The sequence below is a fragment of the Ranitomeya imitator genome, chromosome 1 (assembly GCF_032444005.1).
Source record: "Ranitomeya imitator isolate aRanImi1 chromosome 1, aRanImi1.pri, whole genome shotgun sequence".
Lineage (NCBI taxonomy): Eukaryota > Metazoa > Chordata > Amphibia > Anura > Dendrobatidae > Ranitomeya > Ranitomeya imitator.
This window is the reverse complement of record NC_091282.1, coordinates 610944518-610970004: the sequence shown is the minus strand read 5'-3', so window position 1 is coordinate 610970004 and position 25487 is coordinate 610944518. Positions and strand designations below refer to the sequence as shown.

General features: G+C 50.0%; 1 protein-coding gene across 5 annotated transcripts in view; it reads right to left on the bottom strand.

The window, feature by feature from the left end:
• The window catches only part of LOC138681682 (farnesyl pyrophosphate synthase-like), a 114422-nt gene that overhangs the window by 10124 nt on the left and 78811 nt on the right, over positions 1 to 25487 (bottom strand). For 4 of the 5 annotated variants that reach the window (XM_069769440.1, XM_069769457.1, XM_069769448.1 and 1 more), the window contains 4 exons: positions 20818 to 20964; positions 20598 to 20738; positions 20444 to 20524; positions 20248 to 20370 (listed from right to left, as the gene is read on the bottom strand). In XM_069769440.1, coding sequence (XP_069625541.1) covers positions 20248 to 20370; positions 20444 to 20524; positions 20598 to 20738; positions 20818 to 20964 — 492 coding nt within the window. Of the gene's footprint in view, positions 1 to 16075; positions 17782 to 20247; positions 20371 to 20443; positions 20525 to 20597; positions 20739 to 20817; positions 20965 to 25487 lie in introns of those variants that run through there. The other variant, XM_069769474.1, reaches the window with a different exon arrangement.

Sequence of the window (25487 nt, the reverse complement as noted above, 5' to 3'; positions counted from 1 at the left end):
GGAGTTTTGTGCCCGACTCTCCGGGTTTATCTGAGCCGGCGGGTATCCTCAAAGAGGGAGTAATTGTATCTGCCATCTCCCCTGATTTGCGGCGGGTGCTGCAAAAATTTCAGGCTAATAAACCTGATCGTTGCCCAGCGGAGAAACTGTTTGTCCCTGATAGGTGGACGAATAAAGTTATCTCTGAGGTTCATTGTTCGGTGTTGGCTGGTCATCCTGGAATCTTTGGTACCAGAGAGTTAGTGGCTAGATCCTTTTGGTGGCCATCTCTGTCGCGGGATGTGCGTACTTTTGTGCAGTCCTGTGGGATTTGTGCTCGGGCTAAGCCCTGCTGTTCTCGTGCCACTGGGTTGCTTTTGCCCTTGCCGGTCCCGAAGAGGCCTTGGACACATATCTCTATGGATTTTATTTCAGATCTTCCCGTCTCCCAAAAGATGTCAGTCATTTGGGTGGTCTGTGATCGCTTCTCTAAGATGGTCCATTTGGTACCCTTGTCTAAATTACCTTCCTCCTCTGATTTGGTGCCATTGTTCTTCCAGCATGTGGTTCGTTTACATGGCATTCCAGAGAATATCGTTTCTGACAGAGGTTCCCAGTTTGTTTCGAGGTTTTGGCGAGCCTTTTGTGGTAGGATGGGCTTGATTTGTCTTTTTCCTCGGCTTTCCATCCTCAGACTAATGGCCAGACCGAACGAACCAATCAGACCTTGGAAACATATCTGAGATGCTTTGTTTCTGCTGATCAGGATGACTGGGTGTCCTTTTTGCCTTTGGCTGAGTTCGCCCTTAATAATCGGGCCAGCTCGGCTACCTTGGTTTGCCGTTTTTCTGCAACTCTGGGTTCCATCCTCGTTTCTCTTCAGGGCAGGTTGAGTCTTCGGACTGTCCTGGTGTGGATACTGTGGTGGACAGGTTGCAGCAGATTTGGACTCATGTAGTGGACAATTTGACCTTGTCCCAGGAGAAGGCTCAACGTTTCGCTAATCGCAGACGCTGTGTGGGTCCCTGACTTCGTGTTGGGGATTTGGTTTGGTTATCTTCTCGTCACATTCCTATGAAGGTTTCCTCTCCTAAGTTTAAACCTCGTTTTATTGGTCCGTATAGGATTTCTGAGGTTCTTAATCCTGTGTCTTTTCGTCTGACCCTTCCAGATTCTATTTCCATACATAACGTATTCCATAGGTCATTGTTGCGGAGATACGTGGCACCTATGGTTCCATCTGTTGATCCTCCTGCCCCGGTTTTGGTGGAGGGGGAGTTGGAGTATATTGTGGAGAAGATTTTGGATTCTCGTGTTTCAAGACGGAAACTCCAGTATCTGATTAAGTGGAAGGGTTATGCTCAGGAAGATAATTCCTGGGTCTTTGCCTCTGATGTCCATGCTCCCGATCTTGTTCGTGCCTTTCATATGGCTCATCCTGGTCGTCCTGGGGGTCTGGTGAGGGTTCGGTGACCCCTCCTCAAGGGGGGGGGTACTGTTGTGAATTCTGTGGCAGAGCTCCCTCCTGTGGTCACAAGTGGTACTTCGGCTGATTCTCTCTGTGAGCTTCCGTTGGTGGAGGAAAGTGGTACTGCGGCTTCTGAGTTTCCTTCCTCAGGTGTTGTGGTGAAGTCGTTAGGTGCTGCTCTATTTAACTCCACCTAGTGCTTTGATCCTGGCCTCCAGTCAATGTTCTAGTATTGGACCTGTTTCCTCCTGGATCCTTCCTGTGGCCTGCTGCTCTGCATAGCTAAGTTCCGCTTTGCTATTTTGTTTGCTGTTTTTTCTGTCCAGCTTGTTTATTTGTTTTTTCCTGCTTGCTGGTAGCTCTGGGACGCAGAGGGTGAACCTCCGTGCTGTTAATTCGGTACGGAGGGTCTTTTTGCCCCCTTTGCGTGGTTTTTGTAGGGTTTTGTGTTGACCGCAAAGTTACCTTTCCTATCCTCGCTCTGTTCAGAAAGTCGGGCCTCACTTTGCTAAATCTATTTCATCTCTACGTTTGTCTTTTCATCTTAACTCACAGTCATTATATGTGGGGGCTGCCTTTTCCTTTGGGGTATTTCTCTGAGGCAAGGTAGGCTTATTTTCTATCTTCAGGCTAGCTAGTTTCTCAGGCTGTGCCGAGTTGCATAGGGAGCGTTAGGCGCAATCCACGGCTGCCTCTAGTGTGGTTGGAGAGGATTAGGGATTGGGGTCAGCAGAGTTCCCACGTCTCAGAGCTCGTTCTATGTTTTTGGGTTATTGTCAGGTCACTGTATGTGCTCTGACCTCTATGTCCATTGTGGTACTGAATTACCTTATCATAACAGGGGCAGCAACATCTATAGCAACCCCGGTGACCTCTGTAGAGCCAATGCAGATCGCTGGGATGTTGCATGAGAATAAAAAGCCCTTTATCTCTAAAGAAGGGGGGTTTGTTTTTTCTGTGGCAAGAAGGGACATTATATTAACACTTGTCCCATGGTACCGAAAAAAGATGCGCCGGCCGAAAACTGGTAGGCTCAAAGGGGTTTGGAGGATCCCAGCCTGAGCCTACGTATATCCCACATGATGGCGTCTCAGTGTATTTTCCCCACAAGGGTAAAAATCGGGGGACATGAGATTTCTATTGAGGTTTTCTCAGATAGTGGATATTGACAAACATTTTGCCCGCACATCCGGGTTAAGAGTCGACAAACTCCCTAGTCCTATACGGATTGTGGTCATTTATGCGTCTCCACGCTCTCAAGAGGTTTTTAAGGAGTGTGTACGGTACTCTGTTTGGAACTCTGCATCGAGGTCTTACATTCGGAGCGTTTGATGCGCAATGTGCTAAAAAAAAACACCCGCAGAGGTGGTTTGGGGGTTTTCATGGTTGTCGGCTCACAATCCAGTAATTGACTGGAAGGCACAGGACATAGTCCAGTGGAAGGCGTTCTGCAAAGTAAACTGCCTTGGCACGTGCATTTCAGCTGTGATTCCTAGTATCCCTGAACCTTTACTGGAGTATTCTGATGTGTTCTCTGAAAAGGGGTGTCAGGAGTTGACACCTTACCGGCCCTATGACTGCATTATAAAGGTTGAAACCAGGGGCCAAACTTCCTAAGTGCAGAATGTATAATCTGTCCAGTCCGGAGAGACAAGTTCTTAAGGAGCACATTACGGAGAAATTGAGTAAGGGTCATATAGACCATCTTCATCTCCAGTGGCAGCCGGTTTCTTCTTTGTCAAGAAGATGGCGGATTATGTCCGTGTCTGGACTTTAAGGAGCTTAACCAGATTACGGTTCATGATCCGTATCCTATGCCACAGATTCCGGATCTGTTTAATCGGGTGTCGGGTGCCAAGTGGTTTACTAAACTTGACCTCAGGGGGCATACAACCTCATAAGAGTCCGTCAGCCGTCAGGGGAATGAGTGGAAGACAGCTTTTAATACTCCTGAGGGTCACTTCAAAAATTTAGCAATGCCTTTTGGTTTATCCAACGCACCAGCAGATTTTCAGCATTTTATAAATGATGTATTCGCTCACCTCTTAGGTAAATTTGTGATTATTTATCTGGATGACATACTCATTTATTCGCTGGACCGCATTTCACACACGGAGCATGTTAAACAGGTGTTGCAATTGCTCAGGGAGAACAAGCTATACGCCAAGCTTTAAAAGTGTGCTTTTGCCATACAAGAATTACCGTTTCTGGGATACATCATTTCCGCCTCGGAGTTTAGGATGGATCTCGCTTAGTAGCAGGCTGTGTTAAATTGGGACTGTCCCAATAACCTCAAAGTGTTACAGCGGTTCTTAGGTTTTTTAGAATTAGTACAGGAAGTTCATCAAAAACTTTTCTGTGGTTGCTAAACCTTTAACCGACATGACTAAAAAGGGTACAGACTTTACTAACTGGTCTGAGAATGCTGTGAGCGCTTTTGATTGTTTGAAGAGAAGCTTCGCTTCGGCACCCGTCCTTGTTCAGCCGTATGTGTCCCTTCCCTTCACTGTCGAGGTGAATGCTTCTGAGGTAGGGGTGAAGGCAGTGTTGCCTCAAGGCACGTCTCTTGGTAAATTGCACCCTTGTGCCTTTTTTCTCGAAGAAGTCCTCGCCAGCGGAGCGCAATTATGACATATGTAATGGAATTACTAGCCATTAAGTTGGCTTTTGAGGAATGGCGACATTTCTTGGAGGGGGCCGCTCATCCTGTAACGGTGATTACTGACCACAATAATCTCTTGTATCTGGAGTCAGCCAAGCGTCTTTCACCTAGACAGGCTTGCTGGTCACTGTTCTTTATCAGGTTCAATTTCTTAGTTACTTACCATTCTGGTTCGAAAAACACAAAGGGTGATGCATTGTCTAGAAGTTTTCCTGGTGGAGAATCACATGAGGAGCCGGTTCCCATCCTCCAGAAGGATGTGGTAGTGTCGGCTATCAGTACTGAGGTAGAAGCTGAGATAGCTGAGGCTCAGGAGGAGGTACCGCCAGGTCTTCCGGTTAACAGGTCTTTTCTTCCCTTGGACCTTCATCTTAAGGTGTTGGGGAAGCATCAAGATTCGGTCCTGGCTGGTCATTCAGGGTTTAAGGCCACGTTGGAGCTTCTGTTGCGTCGATTTTGGTGGACCAAAATTCGGAGGGATGTCGCCTCCTATGTATCAGCCTGTTCCAAGTCTTCTCACTCTTGTCCTTCTGGTACGTTGTTTCCGCTTAGTGTGCTTAGCAAACTATAGTCAGATATTTCTATGGATTTTATTAAGGATCTACCTTCCTCTGCTGGTAACACTTATTTTGGTGGTGGTCGACGATTTTTCTAAAACGACACAATTCATTGCACTACCATCCTTACCTAATGCCAAGACACTGGCTCACATATTCACAGTGGTCAGACTCCATGGGGTTCCGTCTGACATTGTGTCTGATAGGGGTACCCAGATTGTTGCTAATTTCTGGAGAGTTTTCTATTCGCGCTTGGGGATTAAGTTGTCTCACTCGTCGGCTTTGTACCAAGTTGGCTGCTAATTTTTGGAGAGTTTTCGGTTCGCGCTTGGGGATTAAGTTGTCTCACTCATCGGCTTTCCATCCTCAGTTGAATGGAAAAGCAGAGCGCATGAATAAAAATCAAGAACAGTATTTGCGCTGCTTTGTCTCTGACAATCAGGAGGAGTGGTTGACTTTTCTTCCTCTTACAGAGTTCGCAATTAATAATCATTGTTATGAGTCCTATGAGGAGTCCCCATTTTTCTGTGTTTATGGTCAATATCCTCAGTTCAGTACTCTACGTCAAGGGTATTCTTCTGGGGTTCCTGAGGAGGATCAGGTGGGTGCAACATTATCATCTACATGGAGGAAAGATAAGCTGCATTTACTTGGTATGGGTTCTAGGTATAAGCGTGTGGCTGACGGTAGACGTGTGCCTGGTCTGGACCTGAATGTGGGTAATATGGTGTGGTTATCCACTAGCAACATCAAACTCAAGTTACCATCACTTAAGTTGGGTCCCCGCTTTATCAGTCCATTAAGAATCTCAGCCGTCATCAACCCACTGGCCTTCCGATTGGACTTACCTGCCGTGTACAGGATTCATAATGTTTTCCATAAGCCTCTTCTGAAGAAGTTTGTGGGTTTGGGGGACGTTACTCCCACACCTCCCCTGCCAGTCTTGGTGGATGGCTCTTTAGAGTTTGAGGTATCCAGGATTGTTGACTGTGAAGGATTACCCCTTCCTCCCACGTCACCAATCCGTGACGTCACTACACAGGTCCAGCTCTCCGGCGCCCCCTTTGTCTCTCAGGTCAGTAAAGGAACTGCACCTAGAGCAAATGGCCGCCGGGGAGACTGCCCTGGTACCCACACTGGGTATTCTAGGATTCGCAATCAGAGTAAAAGGATCAGCCCAAAATTAATTTATGATTTAATTGCCTTAAGGGCGCACTAGATAATTACAAGAAATATACAATCACAATATATCAAGAGTTACAGTCAGAGTACAATATAACAACAATAATACAAGGCTTAAAGGTATAAAGCTGGAGGTCAATTTACCAGGTTGAAGGTCGCTTGTGGAAGCCGGGGGGGGCATAGCATTCCGCAGGTCCAAAAACTTAGTTGCCGGGCAGCCCCCAGAAAGCATGTGCTTGCTCCCCCCTCTGGCTGGCATACCCTGTTCCTTAAGATGTCAGCATGATCTTCTTCTGTGGAGTGAGACCCTCCCAGTGACCTCAGCTTCTTCTTATACCTGGCTGAGCCCCCCTGCCTGCAGCTGGGTGGGCTTAGCAATCTCCACCCCCTCTGCCTCCCTGCAAGATTTATTCCCATATCTAATAAATGGGATAACTTCTCTCAGGATGATCGGATCAGCACACGGGCAGTACCAGCGCCTGTGGTTTGTTCTGCCGGTCGTACTGGGATCAAACCTGGACCCATTCGGTCCCTGTGGGAGGCTGATCCCTATATCTCGGGTTTCAGACCTTCCACCGTCACGGGAGTCACACTGTTGGATGCACAATTTCTTTAGGGCAAGGAGAATATTTTTTATGAGCCTGTACCTCGGACGATGCGTCCATAATTCACAATTCCATGTTGGAGACGGTTTGGCTGGGCTGCCAAAATAGATGTGTATCCAGTGGCCACTTGGCATGCGTGTTTTAATTAAGTCCCCAAGCATTTCCAAGCCCCCTGCTGGCGTGGTTTCCTCAGCGAGCTTTTAAAATACCATCTACAGTTTACACTGAGCTCAGCCCGTTAGCATACTAATAGGAACTCTATTCATTAGCAAAGGTGGGGGCCAGGAGCACTCCTGTGACCAAGAGACAAAATGGAGTCACGCCAATCTGATAGCATGCCTGTTCCAAGATGGCGGCTGTTCCCTCATCACACCTCCCTGCTTTAGAGGGCGCTAGGGGGCATCACATTCCTGTGTTCCCCCATGCGCCCTTCCCCACCTTCTCCTTGCCGGGGCAACCCATCGCATTACTATGGTCTCGGCCTCTCTCTCCCTGAGCCTGTCTCTGCCTCTCTCTCTCTGAGGCCGTCTCTACCCCCTCCTCCTCTGTCTCTCTCTGAGGCTGTCTCTGCCCCCTCCTCCTTATCTCTCTCTGAGGCCGTCTCTGCCCCCTCCCATCTCTCTCTCTCTCTGAGGCTGTCTCTGCCCCCTCCTCCTTCTCTCTCTGAGGCTGTCTCTGCCTCCTCCCCTCTCTTCCTGAGGCGGTCTCCGCCTCCTCCTCTGTCTCTCTCTGAGGCTGTCTCTGCCCCCTCCTCTCTCTCTCTGAGGCTGTCTCTGCCCCCTCCTCCTCTGTCTCTCTCTGAGGCCGTCTCTGCCCCCTCCTCCTTCTCTCTCTCGCTGAGGCTGTCTCTGCCCCCTCCTCCTCTGTCTCTCTCTGAGGCTGTCTCTGCCCCCTCCTCTCTCTCTCTGAGGCTGTCTCTGCCCCCTCCTCCTCTGTCTCTCTCTGAGGCTGTCTCTGCCCCCTCCTCTCTCTCTCTGAGGCCGTCTCTGCCCCCTCCTCCTCTGTCTCTCTCTGAGGCTGTCTCTGCCCCCTCCTCCTTATCTCTCTCTGAGGCCGTCTCTGCCTCCTCCCCTCTCTTCCTGAGGCGGTCTCCGCCTCCTCCTCTGTCTCTCTCTGAGGCTGTCTCTGCCCTCTCCTCTCTCTCTCTGAGGCTGTCTCTGCCCCCTCCTCCTCTGTCTCTCTCTCTGAGGCCGTCTCTGCCCCCTCCTCTCTCTCTCTGAGGCCGTCTCTGCCCCCTCCTCCTCTGTCTCTCTCTGAGGCTGTCTCTGCCCCCTCCTCCTTCTCTCTCTGAGGCTGTCTCTGCCCCTCCTCCTTATCTCTCTCTGAGGCCGTCTCTGCCCCCTCCCATCTCTCTCCCTCTCTGAGGCTGTCTCTGCCCCCTCCTCCTTCTCTCTCTCGGAGGCTGCCTCTAACTGTCGGTTCCTGGGCCACGCCTCCGGTGAGCCCTGCTGGACCGATACCCGGTACAGCCGTCCCTGGTCCCAGACCACCCGCTCGCGGTCTGACTCCCCAGGAGGCTGTGCCGCCTGCTCCTTGAGAGCTTTCAGGCTAGCATCAGCTTCCAACGCTGCCTGAAATCCCTGACTCGATGTGGCAAGAATGGACGACACTGCCACATCCACCGTCAGCTCCCCGGGATCTGTCTCCTGGCCGCTGTCTGACTCGGCAGCCACTTGGTCAGAGAGGGGGAAGCCGTCGGACCTCTGCAAGGCTCCTTGGGCTCCGGCGCTCCCACTCCTGGTGACAGCGGCCACGACCGCTGTGCCCACGGGTAGCGCCTGCTTCCCCCCGACTCTTGACCAAGTCGCCGGGTCAGGCAGACTTCCCTGCCCTCCTGACATCCCGGGTGTGGGAAACTCCTGCCCTGGGGTCTTACCTGGTGGCTCCTCTCCTGGGACGCCTCCTCCCCCCATGGCCTGTTTCCCTTCCTGCAGGGGCCCTAGACTCAGCAGGCGGGATTCACTTAGGGGCCCTACACTGCCCATAGCAGCCCCTCCCTCCACCTCTGATCTCTCCCCTACAGTCTCCTCACCTGTCCTCCCCGTGAGCCCCGTGTGTGTGGTGTCAGTGTATGGAGTACCCTCAGGTTTCACTCCCTCCCCCACTGTTGGAGGCACATTCAACACATCAACATTCACAGTAGAGTCATGACATTCTTGGGGAGCCGAACTTGGGGGTTCAGTGGCCACATACTGGGACACTAGCCGCCCCAAATCGGTCCCAAGTAACACATTAGCAGGAATATTTGACGTTACTCCCACCTCCCGCATTCCCCTCCCGGCACCCCAGTCCAAAAACACCTTTGCGACAGGCAGCGCCGGTTCCACGCCTCCAATTCCGGAGACGGACAGGGTTCTCCCTGGCACCAAGTCTTGAGGGGACGCCACCTCAGGACGTACCAGGGTTCGTTCAGCGCCTGTGTCCCGCAGTCCCATGACCGCTGAGCGGCCGATAGTGACGGGTTGGTAATTGTCCAGAGACCTCCCACCACCCCCTCCCACACATAAAACAGTGGACGGTTCCGGGGACAGGGATGGGGGCTTAAGACGCTGGGGACATGCAGCTTTGAAGTGTCCCAGCTGGTTGCAGTGATGACAACGTCTGGGTTCTGCGCCTGGCCTGGAGAGGGCATCAGGGGGGTACACCCCTTGCACTCTGGGGGCAGGGGGAACAGGGGCAGGATTGGGCTTACCCCCTCTCCAGGTGCGGCTGGCAGGCTTCTTCGGCTCAGGCGCCCTGTTATTGGCATACTCATCTGCCAGGGCGGCTGTAGCAGAAGCCCCCTTCGGTTTCCGGTCACGGAGGAACTGCTGGAGGTCCTCTGGGCAGTTCCACAAGAACTGCTCCATGACGAACAGTTCCTGGACCTCCTGGCGGGTGGTGAGCGCTAGACCCGAAGTCCAGTGCTCTGCAGCTCTCAGCAAAGCCCGCATGTGGTCGGTCCAGGTGTCCTTTGGGCCCCGCTGCAGGCTCCGGAACTTCTTGCGGTAAGACTCTGGGGTGAGGTTGTAGTGCAGGATCAGGGCCCACTTGATGCTGCTGTAGTCCTGCTCCGCCCCGGCAGGTAAGTCCCCCAAAACTTCCAGGGACTTACCCCTCAAACGGTGGGTCAGGTATCTTGCCCACTGATCCGGGGCCAGATGGTGTTGAAGGCAGGTCCTTTCAAAGGCCAGCAAGAAGGAATCCAGGTCTCCATCCTTCTCAAGCAGAGGGAAGTCCTCGGCCCGGACTTTGGAAGCCCTGGACTCTGGTGGTGCTGGGGCGTCCAGCGGGAGCCCGTGTTGAGCCATCTCCAGACGGTGCTGGCGCTCCGCTGCTCTCTCTGCCGCTGCTTGCTCCGCTGCCCGCTCTGCCGCCTCTCGGCGTTCTGCACGCTCTCGCTCTGCCGCTCTCTCTGCTCGCTCTGCCGCCTCACAGCGTTCTGCCCGCTCTCGCTCCTCTGCCTCACGGCGTTCTGCCCTCTCCCGCTCCTCTGCTTCACGGCGTTCTGCACGCTCGGCCTCCGCTGCTTTCTCTGCAGCTGCCATGAGTCTCATATAGGCGTCTTCATTACCCGCCTCGAGACGTGCCACTGCCGCTGCAACAAGGGCCGCTGATGTGGACAGGCTGGGGCGGGTAGGTGGTGGGTAGTCCCTTGCCGGACTAAGCACGGGTGGCTGGCTCCTTGGGGAGTCTGGGCTGAGCTCCCCCTCGCCTGGAACAGTACCGTCCACCACCACCTCCTCATAAGCCATAGCACTGGCCTGCGCCCTCACTGCACTCCTGGTGCCCTCCGCCATCTTTGGAACCTCTGGTTACTGACACCGCTGTACCCCTGATCTTGCACACAACTTATTATATCTACACTCTGACCGTCTAGTGCTGGGCTGACCTTAAGACCCCAGCAGTGAAAGTTACCACTGGTAGTCTTTAGTGTCTGGGAGTAGGGGTCCCACGCACACTATTACTCTGATCCCACGTACGCTGCCACCACTGTGAAGGATTACCCCTTCCTCCCACGTCACCAATCCGTGACGTCACTACACAGGTCCAGCTCTCCGGCGCCCCCTTTGTCTCTCAGGTCAGTAAAGGAACTGCACCTAGAGCAAATGGCCGCCGGGGAGACTGCCCTGGTACCCACACTGGGTATTCTAGGATTCGCAATCAGAGTAAAAGGATCAGCCCAAAATTAATTTATGATTTAATTGCCTTAAGGGCGCACTAGATAATTACAAGAAATATACAATCACAATATATCAAGAGTTACAGTCAGAGTACAATATAACAACAATAATACAAGGCTTAAAGGTATAAAGCTGGAGGTCAATTTACCAGGTTGAAGGTCGCTTGTGGAAGCCGGGGGGGCATAGCATTCCGCAGGTCCAAAAACTTAGTTGCCGGGCAGCCCCCAGAAAGCATGTGCTTGCTCCCCCCTCTGGCTGGCATACCCTGTTCCTTAAGATGTCAGCATGATCTTCTGTGGAGTGAGACCCTCCCAGTGACCTCAGCTTCTTCTTATACCTGGCTGAGCCCCCCTGCCTGCAGCTGGGTGGGCTTAGCAATCTCCACCCCCTCTGCCTCCCTGCAAGATTTATTCCCATATCTAATAAATGGGATAACTTCTCTCAGGATGATCGGATCAGCACACGGGCAGTACCAGCGCCTGTGGTTTGTTCTGCCGGTCGTACTGGGATCAAACCTGGACCCATTCGGTCCCTGTGGGAGGCTGATCCCTATATCTCGGGTTTCAGACCTTCCACCGTCACGGGAGTCACACTGTTGGATGCACAATTTCTTTAGGGCAAGGAGAATATTTTTTATGAGCCTGTACCTCGGACGATGCGTCCATAATTCACAATTCCATGTTGGAGACGGTTTGGCTGGGCTGCCAAAATAGATGTGTATCCAGTGGCCACTTGGCATGCGTGTTTTAATTAAGTCCCCAAGCATTTCCAAGCCCCCTGCTGGCGTGGTTTCCTCAGCGAGCTTTTAAAATACCGTCTACAGTTTACACTGAGCTCAGCCCGTTAGCATACTAATAGGAACTCTATTCATTAGCAAAGGTGGGGGCCAGGAGCACTCCTGTGACCAGGAGACAAAATGGAGTCACGCCAATCTGATAGCATGCCTGTTCCAAGATGGCGGCTGTTCCCTCATCACATTGACGTATCGTTCGTCGTTCTCTATAATATCTAGTGCATTGGTGAGGCTATGGTCCTGTGGAGAGGACCTGGGTGCCTGCGACAGATATCCATGCTTGACTAGACACTGGTTTTCATTGTCGTCACCCTGATAAACCAGGTCTGCGCCGTCCTGAGGGCCCTGGGGTCCCTTGTAGAGGGCGGGTGTAAGGATTTGGACTGTACATCTGTTCCTGTCTGCTGTTGCCCTCAGTTCAGTTACTTTTGCCCTTACCTAAGATGTAGTCACTGGCCTCACGGGGGCCATCTTGCTTCCTGTCAGACTTTTCCTGTTCCTGTCTGTGGTGTATATAAGGGAGCTCTGTATATTACTCATTGCTTGAATATCTTGTTCCTGGACTTGTGATCAAGCTGGAAGAACTGCTATCTTGCTGGTTCTTTGTTACCTTGGGATACCCCGTCTGTCTCCGGATCTACATCTCTTCATCGTAAGACTTGTTTCCCTGGATCTGCTCTGCACTCCTCTCTGCTGCTGGACTGTTCCCTGCTAGGAGGCCTGGCCTGGTCTCCAGGTCTCTGGACCTGACATACTTGGACTTCCACGGTCTGTACACGTGCTTACTGCTTATCCAGCTCTGTCTGCTACTAACCTGCTGTGTCATAGCTGTTTACCTGCATACCATCATAAATATTCTTGAACTCTTAACCTGTTGTCTCTCGGCCTCTTTTCTGACCCATGATACTGATCTCCACTGCACTTAGCACTAAGTTTATAACAGCGGGGTACTGTCATTTGGGCTTCGGACTCTGTTCACACTGGGGAGTCTGTTGTGCAGTCTTAGACCTTCCTGTTGCTTAGCCTGAGTTTGGGCGTTGGTTTGTTCACTGATGTTCAGCATGGCAGGAGTTAACTTTTTGATTAGTGGCAGAGGTTGCTAGGAACTCATTTTCCGTTTTTAACCCCTTAGCGACCGCCGATACGCCTTTTAACGGTGGCCGCTAAGGGTACTTAAACCACAGCGCCGTTAATTAACGGCGCTGTGGAAAAAGTCCATAGCGCCCCCCAGAGGCCGATTTTCTCCGGGGTCTCGGCTGCCGAGGGTAGCCGAGACCCCAGAGAACATGATTCGGGGGGTTTTTAACCCACCCCACATTTGCGATCGCCGGTAATTAACCGTTTACCGGCGATCGCAAAAAAAAAAAGCGATCTTTTTAATTTCTCTGTCCTCCGATGTGATCGCACATCGGAGGACAGAGAAAAGGGGTCCCAGGTGGCCCCCCAATACTCACATAGCTCCCCCGATGCTCCTCGTGTCTCCCGGTGGGCGCCGCCATCTTCAAAATGGCGGGCGCATGCGCAGTGCGCCCGCCGGCCGGCACCGGGAGAATCTTTGGGGTCCCGGCTGCCGGGGGTAGCCGAGACCCCAAAGAGCATGATCGGGGTCGGTATTACCGACCCCTGTTTTGCGATCGCCGGTAATTAACTGTTTACCGGCGACCGCAAAAAAAAAAAAAAAGTAAAGTGTAATTCTCTGTCCTCTGATGTGATCGCACATCAGAGGACAGAGAAATAGGGGGATTCGGGGACCCTAGCATACTCACCTAGGTCCCTGGATCCTCTTGCTGCTCCTCCTGGCCGCCGGCAGAAGAACATGGCGGACGCATGCCCAGTGCGCCCGCCATCTGTCTCCATCTGCCGGCCGGCAGGAGAACAGCAGTTGGGGCTAAAATTAGGGTTAGGGGTAGGGTTAGGGTTAGGGCTAGGGTTGGGGCTAAATTTAGGGTTGGGGCTAAATTTAGGGTTAGGCTTCTTTCACACTTACGTCGGTACGGGGCCGTCGCAATGCGTCGGCCCGACATACCGACGCACGTTGTGAAAATTGTGCACAACGTGGGCAGCAGCTGTAGTTTTTCAACACATCCGCTGCCCAATCTATGTCCTGGGGAGGATGGGGCGGAGTTACGGCCACGCATGCGCGGTCAGAAATGGCGGATGCGACGTACAAAAAAACGTTTCATTGAACGTTTTTTTGTGCCGACACTCCGCCAAAACACAACTGATCCAGTGCACGACGGACGCGACGTGTGGCCATCCGTCACGATCCGTCGGCAATACAAGTCTATGGGCAAAAAACGCATCCTGCGGGCACATTTGCAGGATCCGTTTCTTGTCCAAAACGACGGATTGCGACGGAATGCCAAACGACGCAAGTGTGAAAGTAGCCTTAGGGCTAGGGTTAGGGTTGGGGCTAAAGTTAGGGCTAGGGTTGGGGCTAAAGTTAGGGTTAGAGCTGGGATTAGGGTTAGGGTTTGGATTAGGGTTGGTATTAGGGTTAGGGTTGGCATTAGGGTTACGCTTGGAATTAGGGTTAGGTTTGGGATTAGGGTTAAGGTTAGGGTTGTGATTAGGGGTGTATTGGGATTAGGGTTAGGTTTGAGGTTAGGGTTGAGATTAGGATTAGGGGTGTGTTGGATTTAGGGTTTTGATTAGGGTTATGGTTAGGGTTGACATTAGGGTTGTTTTGGGGTAAGGGTTGTGATTATCGTTAGGGTTAGTGATTAGGATTATGGATCAGGTTGGGATTAGGGTTAGGGGTGTGTTGGGGTTAGGGTTGGAGCTAGAATTGGGGGGTTTCCACTGTTTAGGTACATCAGGGGGTCTCCAAACACGACAGCCAATTTTGCGCTCAAAAAGTCAAATGGTGCTCCCTCCCTTCTGAGCTCTGCCGTGCGCCCAAACAGTGGGTTACCCCCACATATGGGGCATCAGCGTACTCGGGATAAATTGGACAACAACTTCTGGGGTCCAATTTCTCTTGTTACCCTTGTGAAAATAAAAACTTGGGGGCTAAAAAATCTTTTTTGTGGAAAAAAAAAATATTTTTTATTTTCACGGCTCTGCATTATAAACTTCTGTGACGCACTTGGGCATTCAAGGTTCTCACCACACATCTAGATAAGTTCCTTGGGGGGTCTAGTTTCCAAAATGGGGTCACTTGTGGGGGGTTACTACAGTTTAGGTACATCAGGGGCTCTGCAATCGCAACATAATGCCCACAGACCATTCTGTCTGCATTCCAAAACGGCGCTCCTTCCTTCCGAGCTCTGCCGTGCGCCCAAACAGTGGGTTACCCCCACATATGGGGCATCAGCGTACTCGGGATAAATTGGACAACAACTTCTGGGGTCCAATTTCTCTTGTTACCCTTGTGAAAATAAAAACTTGGGGGCTAAAAAATCTTTTTTGTGGAAAAAAAAAATATTTTTTATTTTCACGGCTCTGCATTATAAACTTCTGTGACGCACTTGGGCATTCAAGGTTCTCACCACACATCTAGATAAGTTCCTTGGGGGGTCTAGTTTCCAAAATGGGGTCACTTGTGGGGGATTTCTACTGTTTAGGCACATCAGGGGCTCTCCAAACGCGACATGGCGTCCGATCTCAATTCCAGCCAATTCTACATTGAAAAAGTAAAACGGCACTCTTTCTCTTCCAAGCTCTGCGGTGCGCCCAAACAGTGGTTTACCCCCACATATTGGGTATCGACGTACTCAGGAGAAATTGCACAACAACTTTAGTGGTCTAATTTCTCCTGTTACCCTTGTGAAAATAAAAATTTGTGGGCGAAAAGATCATTTTTGTGTAAACAAAAGCGATTTTTTTATTTTCACGGCTCTACGTTATAAACTTCTGTGAAGCACTTGGGGGTTCAAAGTGCTCACCACACATCTAGATAAGTTCCTTAAGGGGTCTAGTTTCCAAAATGGTGTAACTTGTGGGGAGTTTCCACTGTTTAGGCACTTCAGGGGCTCTCTAAACGTGACATGGCGTCCGATCTCAATTCCAGCCAATTCTGCATTGAAAAAGTCAAACGGCGCTCCTTCACTTCTAAGTTCTGCGGTGCGCCCTAACAGTGGTTTACCCCCACATATGGGGTATTGGCGTATTCAGGAGAAATTGCATAACAAAATTTATGGTTACAGTTCTGTTTTTACACTTGTGAAAATAAAAAAAAATGGTTCTGAATGAAGATGTTTGCAAAAAAAAGTTAAATGTTCATTTTTTCCTTCCACATTGTTTCAGTTCCTGTGAAGCACGTAAAGGGTTAATAAACTTCTTGAATGTGGTTTTGAGCACCTTGAGGGGTGTAGTTTTTAGAATGGTGTCACACTTCATTATTTTCTATCAAATAGACCCCTCAAAATGACTTCAAATGTGATGTGGTCCCTAAAAAAAAAATGGTGTTGTAAAAATGAGAAATTGCTGGTCAACTTTTAACCCTTATAACTCCCTAACAAAAAAAAATTTTGTTTCCAAAATTGTGCTGATGTAAAGTAGACATGTGGGAAATGTTATTTATTAACTATTTTTCGTGACATATCTCTCTGATTTAAGGGCATAAAAATACAAAGTTTGAAAATTGCAAAATTTTAAAAATTTTCGCCATATTTCCGTTTTCATAAATAATCGCAAGTAATATCGAAGAAATGTTACCACTAACATGAAGTACAATATGTCACGAAAAAACAATCTCAGAATCAGCGGGATCCGTTGAAGCGTTCCAGAGTTATAACCTCATAAAGTGACAGTGGTCAGAATTGCAAAAATTGGCCTGGTCATTAAGTACCAAATTGGCTCTGTCACTAAGGGGTTAATATGGTTCAGAACATTCTTGGACACCGACAATAGCATTTGTATGTCTCTTGCATTCCGAATGGTCCCGTGTTGGAGTAGCTGTTGATACTCAAGTCTTTATTTAGGAGTTTGGTGAAGTATACTTTGTTGTTTGTTCATTTTCCTATTGGTATTGTGTTCCCCTCACACTCATATTGTGTCATCTTGATAGTTTGCTTTATGGTGCAGTGTACTTTATTCCCGGTCATTCTTTATTTGTGGTTTCAATTACTGTTCACCTCCTGGGGTGGGGGTTGGAGGTTTAGCTCAGGGCTGGACAGGAGATAGGAACAGGTCAGTGACTCGAGCCTCCCTACCATCAAGGGTACCCCCAAGTTAAGGAAAGACAGCCCACCCCTAGTCTTAGGGGCAGTTCAGGGGCCTTGGCTCCTCATCTGCTGTTTTCCCTTTGCTACCCATGACAGTATGTTGGCTTTTGAATTTGTGTTGGTCAAGAAAACAGACTTTTGTTTGTGTAAGCCTGTAATATTGACTTGTAAGATGATATTTGATATAACATAGTGTGCTCTTATCCTTGATGACTAGCGAGGTTATGATATGCTAATTATGCATTGGTAGGCCAGATAGTTCGTTGATGTCAAAAACAGAGGAGGAAAAACCGCTGACATATTAAATAATCAAGTAATTCTACTTGATCTAATTTCCATTCTTACCCTTTATGTCAATACTGAATGAAGGACAAATGTTAAGTATAAATATAGGTTATATATTTCTGTATAGTGAGCGAGAGACAGATTCAGCGAAGACATCAAAACATCCAAAGGACCAGAGACAAGACAGCAGTCAATATATCATGGCTCCATCATGAGGAATGTATCATTCTACAGGAACCAACCTATCGGTTTGAATATAGATCTTGTCTATTGACCATCGCTGAACCATGGATATGTGTGGAGAAAGCCAAGATTGGGACCCCCCCTGTTGGTCGCCTTGCTGCAAGGAGATGTTCGGAGAAGCCTGGTTGTGACCCTCCGGTCAACTGGCCTTGTACCTGAATGGACTGTCATCTTCCTAAGCTTGTCATTACCTCCTCTCTGTGTGTTGTGAGTCACATGTGGGGTAGCCGACCCTGGAAGATGAAGCCAGGTTGTGACCCTCAGGTCAACTGGCCTGGTACCTCAATGGACAGTTATCTTCCTACGCTTGTCGTTACCTCCTCTCTGCGTGCGTGCCACAGGTGGGGTAGTCGACACTGGGAGCTCTGTAGTAACAGCTGCCATTAGCCCGGTGAGTCAGCAAAAGCCTGAGACTAACGTGCACCTTCTTGGGAGTATGTTGCTTTGACTGTTCTACGTGTTAACCCGCCTGTTTTGTGATTCATTAAAGCATTGCCGCACTGTTTTACCCTCACCCTGTGTTGTCTGAGTAGTGTTATTCCCACGTTAAAGGGAGAGTAGGTGTTCGTTGGGACGATTCCTGGTCCATGCGGTTTCGGCTAGCGGACCTGGGCATCCGCCAACCCATGTCTCCACAGGTATGTACCACCTGCACAAGCTCTGTCTGATAGGAGGTCTGCAAGCAGTAGAGCTAGGGTGACTGCCAGGCACAGTGTCCCCCCGCCCAGTAGAGTGGTATGTACCGCCTACCCCAGTTCCATCTGATAAGGGGTCTGTGAGAAGAGAGAGTGACTGCCAGGCACTGCGCCCCCTCCTTTCCCACCCAGTAGTATGTAACGTCTGCCCTAGCTCCGTCGGATAGAAGGTCTGAGAAAAGAAGAGAGAGCATGACTGCAAGGCAAAGCGCCCTAGGCACAGTAGTATGTACCGCCTGCCCCAGCTTCATCTGATAGGAGGTGTGCAAGCAGAAGAGCGAGCACGACTGCAAGGCACAGCGGCCGTAGCACAGTGGTATGTACCGCCTGCCCCAGCTTTGTCAGACAGGAAGCCTGTGAGCAGAAAAGCAAGCGTGACAGTCAGTCACAGTGCTCCTAGCTGCCCGCACAGTGGTATGTACAGTCTGACGCAGCTTTATTTAATAGGTCTGTGAGCAGAAGGGCGAGCGTGACTACCATGCACAGCACCCCCTGCACATTGATATGTACCACCTGCCCAATCTCAGTCTAATAGGGTTGCAAGCAGAAAAGCGAGTGTGACTGCCACACACAGCGCACCCTCCTCGGACAGTGATATGTACCGCCTGCCATAACTCCATCTGATAGGCACAGCCAGAAGTGTGAGCGTGACTGCCTGGAAGAGTGCCCCCTGCACAGTGGTATGTACTGCCTGCTCTAATTAAAAGGAGGTCTGCGAGCTAAAGAGCGAGCTTAAATGCCAGGCACAGCACCATCTCCACACAGTGGTATGTACCTAACCAAGCTCAGTAGGATATGAGTTCTGTAAACAGAAGCATGGGTGTGACTGCTAGGCACAGCATCCCCCGCAGAGAGGTATATACCGCCTGCTGCAGCACCATCTGATAGAAGGTCTCCGAGCAGAAGAGCAAGCATGACTGCCAGGCAAAGCGCACCGCTGCCCACATAGTGGTATTTACTGCATGCACCAGATCCGTCTTAGGCTACTTTCACACTAGCGTCGTTTTCAATACGCCGCAATGCGTCGTTTAGGGGAAAAAACGCATCCTGCAAAGTTGTCTGCAGGATGCGTTTTTTCCTCATAGACTAACATTAGCGACGCATTGACACACGTCGCAATCGTCAGACGGTTGCACCATGTTGTGGCGGACCGCAGGCAGCAAAAAACGTTACATGTAACGTTTCTTGCTGCCGACGGTCGCCATTTCCGACTGCGCATGCGCGGCCGGAACTCCGTCCCCACCTCCCCGCACCTCACAATTGGGCAGCGGATGCGCTGGAAAAATGCATCCGCTGCCCCCGTTGTGCGGCGCATTCACTGCTAGCGTCGGCTCGTCAGCCCGACGCACTGCGATGGGCCGAGTACGACGCTAGTGTGAAAGTAGCCTTAGGCTACTTTCACACATCAGGTTTTTTGTTTCAGGCTAAATCCGGTGAATGTTGGAAAAAACTGGATCCGGCGCAGATTGTGAAAAACTGATGCGATGGATCCATTTTTTTGACGGATCCGACTAGCCTATCTAGATTATTGGGTAAAAAAAAAAAATTGGAGCATGCTCAGTTTAAAAAACCGGATCAGGCTGCCGGATCCGCCATTTTCTGCATCCGGCACATTCCGGCTCCCATAGGCTTCCATTCTAGCAAACAGCCGAAAGCGCCGGATCCGGCGCTTCAGGCTTTTTTGCCGGAGACAAAAAACTTTACAGTAGACTTTTTTCCAGACGCCGGAATCGAGTGTACGCCGGATCCGGCATCAAACTGGAAAGAACGCTGTGCCATCCGGCGCAATCCGGCACTAATACAAGTCAATTGGGGAAAACCGGATCCGGTTTTTATTTTTTCCGGTTCCGGTTTTTCTCCCGAGAGCCGGATTTAACCTGAAACAAAAAACCTGATGTGTGAAAGCAGCCTTATAGGAGGCCAGTGAGCAGAACAGCATGACTGCCAGACACACACAGCCACCTGCCCTGCACAGTGGAACGTGCCGCTGGATACATTGTCCCCTTCACAGTCGTATGTACACCCAGGCACAGCACCCCTCCCACAACCCCCGCACAGTGGAAGGTGCCATTGGGTACATTGCCTCACACACAGTGGTAAGTAGACCCAGGCAAAACACCCCTCCCACCACCCCCGCACAGTGAAACATGCAGCCAGATACATCGCCCCCCTCACAGTGGTATGTACACCCAGGCACAGCACCCCTCCCTCTACCCCCGCACAGTGGAACATGCCAATAGGTACATCGCCCCCATTACAGTGGTATGTACACCTAGGCACAGCACCCTTCCCGCCACCCCTGCACAGTGCAATGTGCCGCTAGGTACATTACCCCCCTCACAGTGGTAAGTACACACAGGCACAACACCCCTCCCGCACAGGGGAACGTGCCGCCGGGTACAGGGCCTCACAAGATCTGGGGGTGACGAGTGGAGGTCCCTTCTCACCTCCAGAAAAAGCTCCAGCAGACTGAGGTAATATGGCTGCCGTCGGCAGTACTTCTTCAGGACACGGTATACGGAGGCCTCCAGTAGGAAGGAATCATTGATGGCATCCAGTCCGATGCCGGCCTACAGGAGAAGTAAGATCAGGATATCGATCGTGTAACAGCATATCCCCCTCCTCCTCTCTATAACCACCTACCCTCCTGTACCAGCATGGCTGCTCACGATGGGTCACAGAGTTATCCATAATGTCATCAGCAACCAGGAAGAAAGACTGGAGCTAAAATAAGAGACAATGAGGATGTAGTGGTCTGCGAATAGCGGGGCAGGAGCCACAGGGCAGGCACACCTACCAGCTCCACACACCAGCCCACCGCCAGTGCCCTCTGGATATTCTCGTCCTTCTGCAACGCAGGACCCACCAACTCCAGATACGAGGCCAGGACAGTCATCCCGCGATTGAACTTACCCCCAGCAGCATTATACTCCAGTACCTGCACAAAAAAACGCCATGTAAGACACAGAAGGACGGTGGCAAACAATCTCCGCGCAACAACAAATCATGAATCTTACCTGCCGCAAACGCAACACTGCGTCTCCAATCTCAGGGTGACCCCAATCCTCCGCAGTCAGATCCTGCACAATCTGATCAAAGAAACCACAGAACTCTTGGCGCTCATCAGACGTGAAAGTTCCACCCATTGAGCTCAAATTCCAGTCCTGCGTGGAAAGAGAAAGCTAGAGCAGGAGAGGACCACCCCGAGGCCAGATCATCTACTCAACCAGAAGAGACCACCCTCCTAATACCTCTACATCTACAGTACAGACCAAAAGTTTGGACACACCTTCTCATTAAAAGATGTATCTGTATTTTCATGACTATGAAAATTGTAAATTTACACTGAAGGCATCAAAACTATGAATTAACACATGTGGAATTATATACTTAACAAAAAAGTGTGAAACAACTGAAAATATGTCTTATATTCTAGGTTCTTCAAAGTAGCCACCTTTTGCTTTGATGACTGCTTTGCACACTTTTGGCATTCTCTTGATGAGCTTCAAGAGGTAGTCACTGGGAATGGTCTTCTAACAATCTTGAAGGAGTTCCCAGAGATGCTTAGCACTTGTTGGCCCTTTTGCCTTCACTCTGCGGTCCAGCTCACCCCAAACCATCTCGATTGGGTTCAGGTCTGGTGACTGTGGAGGCCAGGTCATCTGGCGTAGCACCCCATCACCCTCCTTCTTGGTCAAATAGCCCTTACACAGCCTGGAGGTGTATTTAGGGTCACTGTCCTGTTGAAAAATAAATGATGGTCCAACTAAACGCAAACCGGATGGAATAGCATGCCGCTGCAAGATGCTGTGGTAGCCATGCTGGTTCAGTATGCCTTCAATTTTAAATAAAACCCCAACAGAGTCACCAGCAAAGCACCCCCACACCATCTGTTAGGTGTCGAGTTCTTGCCTCTGCACAGGGGGAATCTAGAACCATCTCCGCTGCGGTCTCCCATTCTTCTCCAGCCGCAGCGGAGATGTCGGTCCCAGCGTCTAGCTCAGGCTAATACTGGACGACTGCTTACTACTGCCCTTCCAGGCTCTGTTCTTGTAGCCAGCAATGTTCAGCAGCGAGTAGGTCTTTCTGGGACTAAGTCCAGATTTTTCCCTTTCTGAGCATGCCCACGGGATGACCTCCCATTGGAAGTCGGGGGTCACATGCTTAGATACTGCAGCTAATCCCATTGGTCCTCTAGGAAGGCCCTAAAGGTGTTCTCCTTCTGTGGCAGGCTCTTATTGGTCCCTCTTGGAAGGTCTTGTACTTGCTACAGCTATAAATGGTTTGCATGGCCGCACGGCCATGCGCTAGTATACAATTGTTATCGTGTGTGTGTTGATGAGTGCAAGTCGTTCCTTAAAAAACCCATCCCTTGTGTATGACTGTTCGCGTAAGGTGTATGGCTGCAATCTAGCACCTGGCTGAACTCACAGCTTTAACACACGAAACAGCGTCTAACTGCTGTGACCGCCAGTGCAGCGCCGTGCGCTATTAGAGCGCTTACCTTACCCAAGTCTGGGTGGTTAGTGGCGTCCGCTAGTGTGGCACAGCATGCACTTCTGTGCATATTAGTTACCTCTGATACACCAATTGTGGTGTCGATCGCAAGAGGTCTACACTAACTGTAATCCTGTGTCCTGGGATAGAGTTCTGTGGTTCCTTGCTTGCGCTCTCTGTGCGGTACCGCGACCCTGTGACTTAACAGGGATCGCTTTCTTCATACAGGGTGAAGTTAACCCATGTGTGTATCCTCATTGTACCGCCATATAGTCCGTCATTACTTAGCAGCAGGTTTCATCTCTGCACGGTGGACCCCGGGCTGCGAACGCACCTTATTATATCTATTTAATTATTTGGTGCGTTCCACTAGCCCTAACACCATCACACCTCCTCCTCCATGCTTCATGGTGGGAACCAGGCATGTAGAGTCCAACCGTTCACCTTTTCTGCGTCGCACAAAGACACGGTGGTTGGAACCAAAAATCTCAAATTTGGACTCATCAGACCAAAGCACAGATTTCCACTGGTCTAATGTCCATTCCTTGTGTTCTTTAGCCCAAACAGGTCTCTTCTGCTTGTTGCCTGTCCTTAGCTGTGGTTTCCTAGCAGCTATTTTACCATGAAGGCCTGTTGCACAAAGTCCCCTCTTAACAGTTGTTGTAGAGATGTGTCTGCTGCTAGAACTCTGTGTGGCATTAACCTGGTCTCTAATCTGAGCTGCTGTTAACCTGTGATTTCTGAGGCTGGTGACTTGGATAAACTTATCCTCAGAAGCAGAGGTGACTCTTGGTCTTCCTTTCCTGGGGCGGTCCTCATGTGAGCAGGTTTCTTTGTAGCGCTTGATGGTTTTTGCCACTGCACTTGGGGACACTTTCAACGTTTGCCCAATTTTTCGGACTGACTGACCTTCATTTCTTAAAGTAATGATGGCCACTCGTTTTTCTTTACTTAGAATTTGTATTATGGCAAGAAAAAAACAGCTAACAGTCTATTCAGTAGGACTATCAGCCGTGTATCCACCAGACTTCTGCACAACACAACTGAGGGTCCCAACCTCATTTATAAGGCAACAAATCCCACTTACTAAACCTGACAGGGCACACCATTCCACATGTGTTAATTCATAGTTTTGATGCCTTCAGTGTGAATGTACAATTTTCATAGTCATGAAAATACAGAAAAATCTTTAAATGAGAAGGTGTGTCCAAACTTTTGGTCTGTCCTGTACATTTAAAATGTCTTCATCTACAGCTATATCTACACCCCGACATATAATGCCTCTATACACCTACATGTAATACCGCTATATCAACACCCTCACATATGATACTTCTACATACCTCCTGCAAGTAGTACCGCTATATCAACACCCTGACATATAATACCTGTCAGGAAATAGGAAAGTTCTGATTACTTCACTTACACATACAGTGCTCTCAGCTGGTTTCCTCTGCCTGCCAACACAAGGCTGGAATTCTGAGCCACTCTTTCTCCCTTTGCCGGTGTGTGTGTAATCCTAAACCCCTCATTTCCCCTTCCCTCAAGAATTTATATGGGGCTCCGTGCTGCGGCAGATAAATCTCCCTACACTACTCATTCCCCCCCTCCCACCTGGTACTGGTTAAAACTGGTACAGAAAGCATGGGTTTCTATTGTTCTTTTAAGGTTATATGTATTGGCACTGATCAGGGCTAGAGATATAAGGATTATATATCCCGGATGTCCATCGAGAGATCTATAACTCACTGAAACAGCTAGAAGCTAAACCCAATGAGTGCAAGGAGTGGGATTCTCCATAAGCGGGTCATGTAACTACGCCATGTTTACACTTAAAAGAATCCCCCCGATGTGGTGAACATTCTGATCATTGTGTCTTTCGTATGCGAGGTTCATACAGCGAGCTAGGCATAAAAATGGTTGCGATAACTCTAAGAAAAGGGGAGGATTCAGCCTCTAAGTGAGGTCACCACAGGGGGAGTGCCTTTTTCTAGGCTGGGAAATAAGTGAGTGAAGCAGCAGTCTTCACGTGTCTTTTGTCCGGGGTCTAGCTGACAGACAGGGGTGTAATGCATCTGGATATATGCTCGCTTATCCACACCCACAGCACATGGTCAGCCAAGAAATGATATGACATAATGAAATGTAAGTGTTCCTTTTAACTTTAATCCTATTTTATTTGTAATTGTACTGTACATACAATACTTGTCTTCTTTATAATATCTTTTTACACTTCTGTAAACACTGCCTATCTTTTTAGAGTAAAATAAAAAATTACTAGCCTGTCTCTCCTTGCTCTATAACGTACGGTCACATCCTCTGAAGTGAATTACGCTACTAATCTGTGCTGACTCCGGACCTGTTAATAATTAAGAAATCTGAGCTGGTGGCAGCGGAATTTGTGTTGTGCGTCTGGGAGGCTTTGTAGCGACGGCGGCGTTGATAATTATTGTTCCCGCCTGAGTGGGAGTAGTTGTATCGCCCTTGCTGCAGTGTGTCCATTAACCAGTACAAAGTAAGGCAGCCTTTCTGGGGACTAGTGTTGAGCGATACCTTCCGATATCCAGAAGTATCGGATTGGATCGGCCGATATCCAAAAAATATCGGATATCGCCGATACCGATACCTGATACCAATGCAAGTCAATGGGACACAAATATCGGAATGTAAATAAGCCCTTTCTTTCCTTCTACATCCTGTTCCGGAGGGGGGAAGAGTGTGGGCGGTGCGTGGGCGGACACTGTGCGTGTCTGCATGTGCGAGCGGGGTCTGTGCTGCTAGGGATCTGTACAGGCCTCTTGGGGGACTGTGCGTGCCTGCTGGGGGTCTGTGCGGGCCTGCCGAGGGTCTGTGCGGGGCTCTGTGCGGCGTGCGGGGCTCTGTGCGTGTGTGCCGGGGCTCTGTTCGGCGTGCCGGGGCTCTGTGCGGCGTGCCGGAACTATGTGCGGCGTGCCGGGGCTCTGTGCGGCGTGCCGGAGCTATGTGCGGCGTGCCGGGGCTATGTGCGGCGTGCCGGGGCTATGTGCCTGTGTGACTACAAGTCCCATCTGACGATGCCTACTACAGTGACAGTGATTGACACATTAGCCAATGATGGGACAGTAGTAGTCCCATCATCCGGCTAATGTGTTGAATGAAAAAAAAAAAACATACATACTACATACATGCTACATACTACATACATGCTATA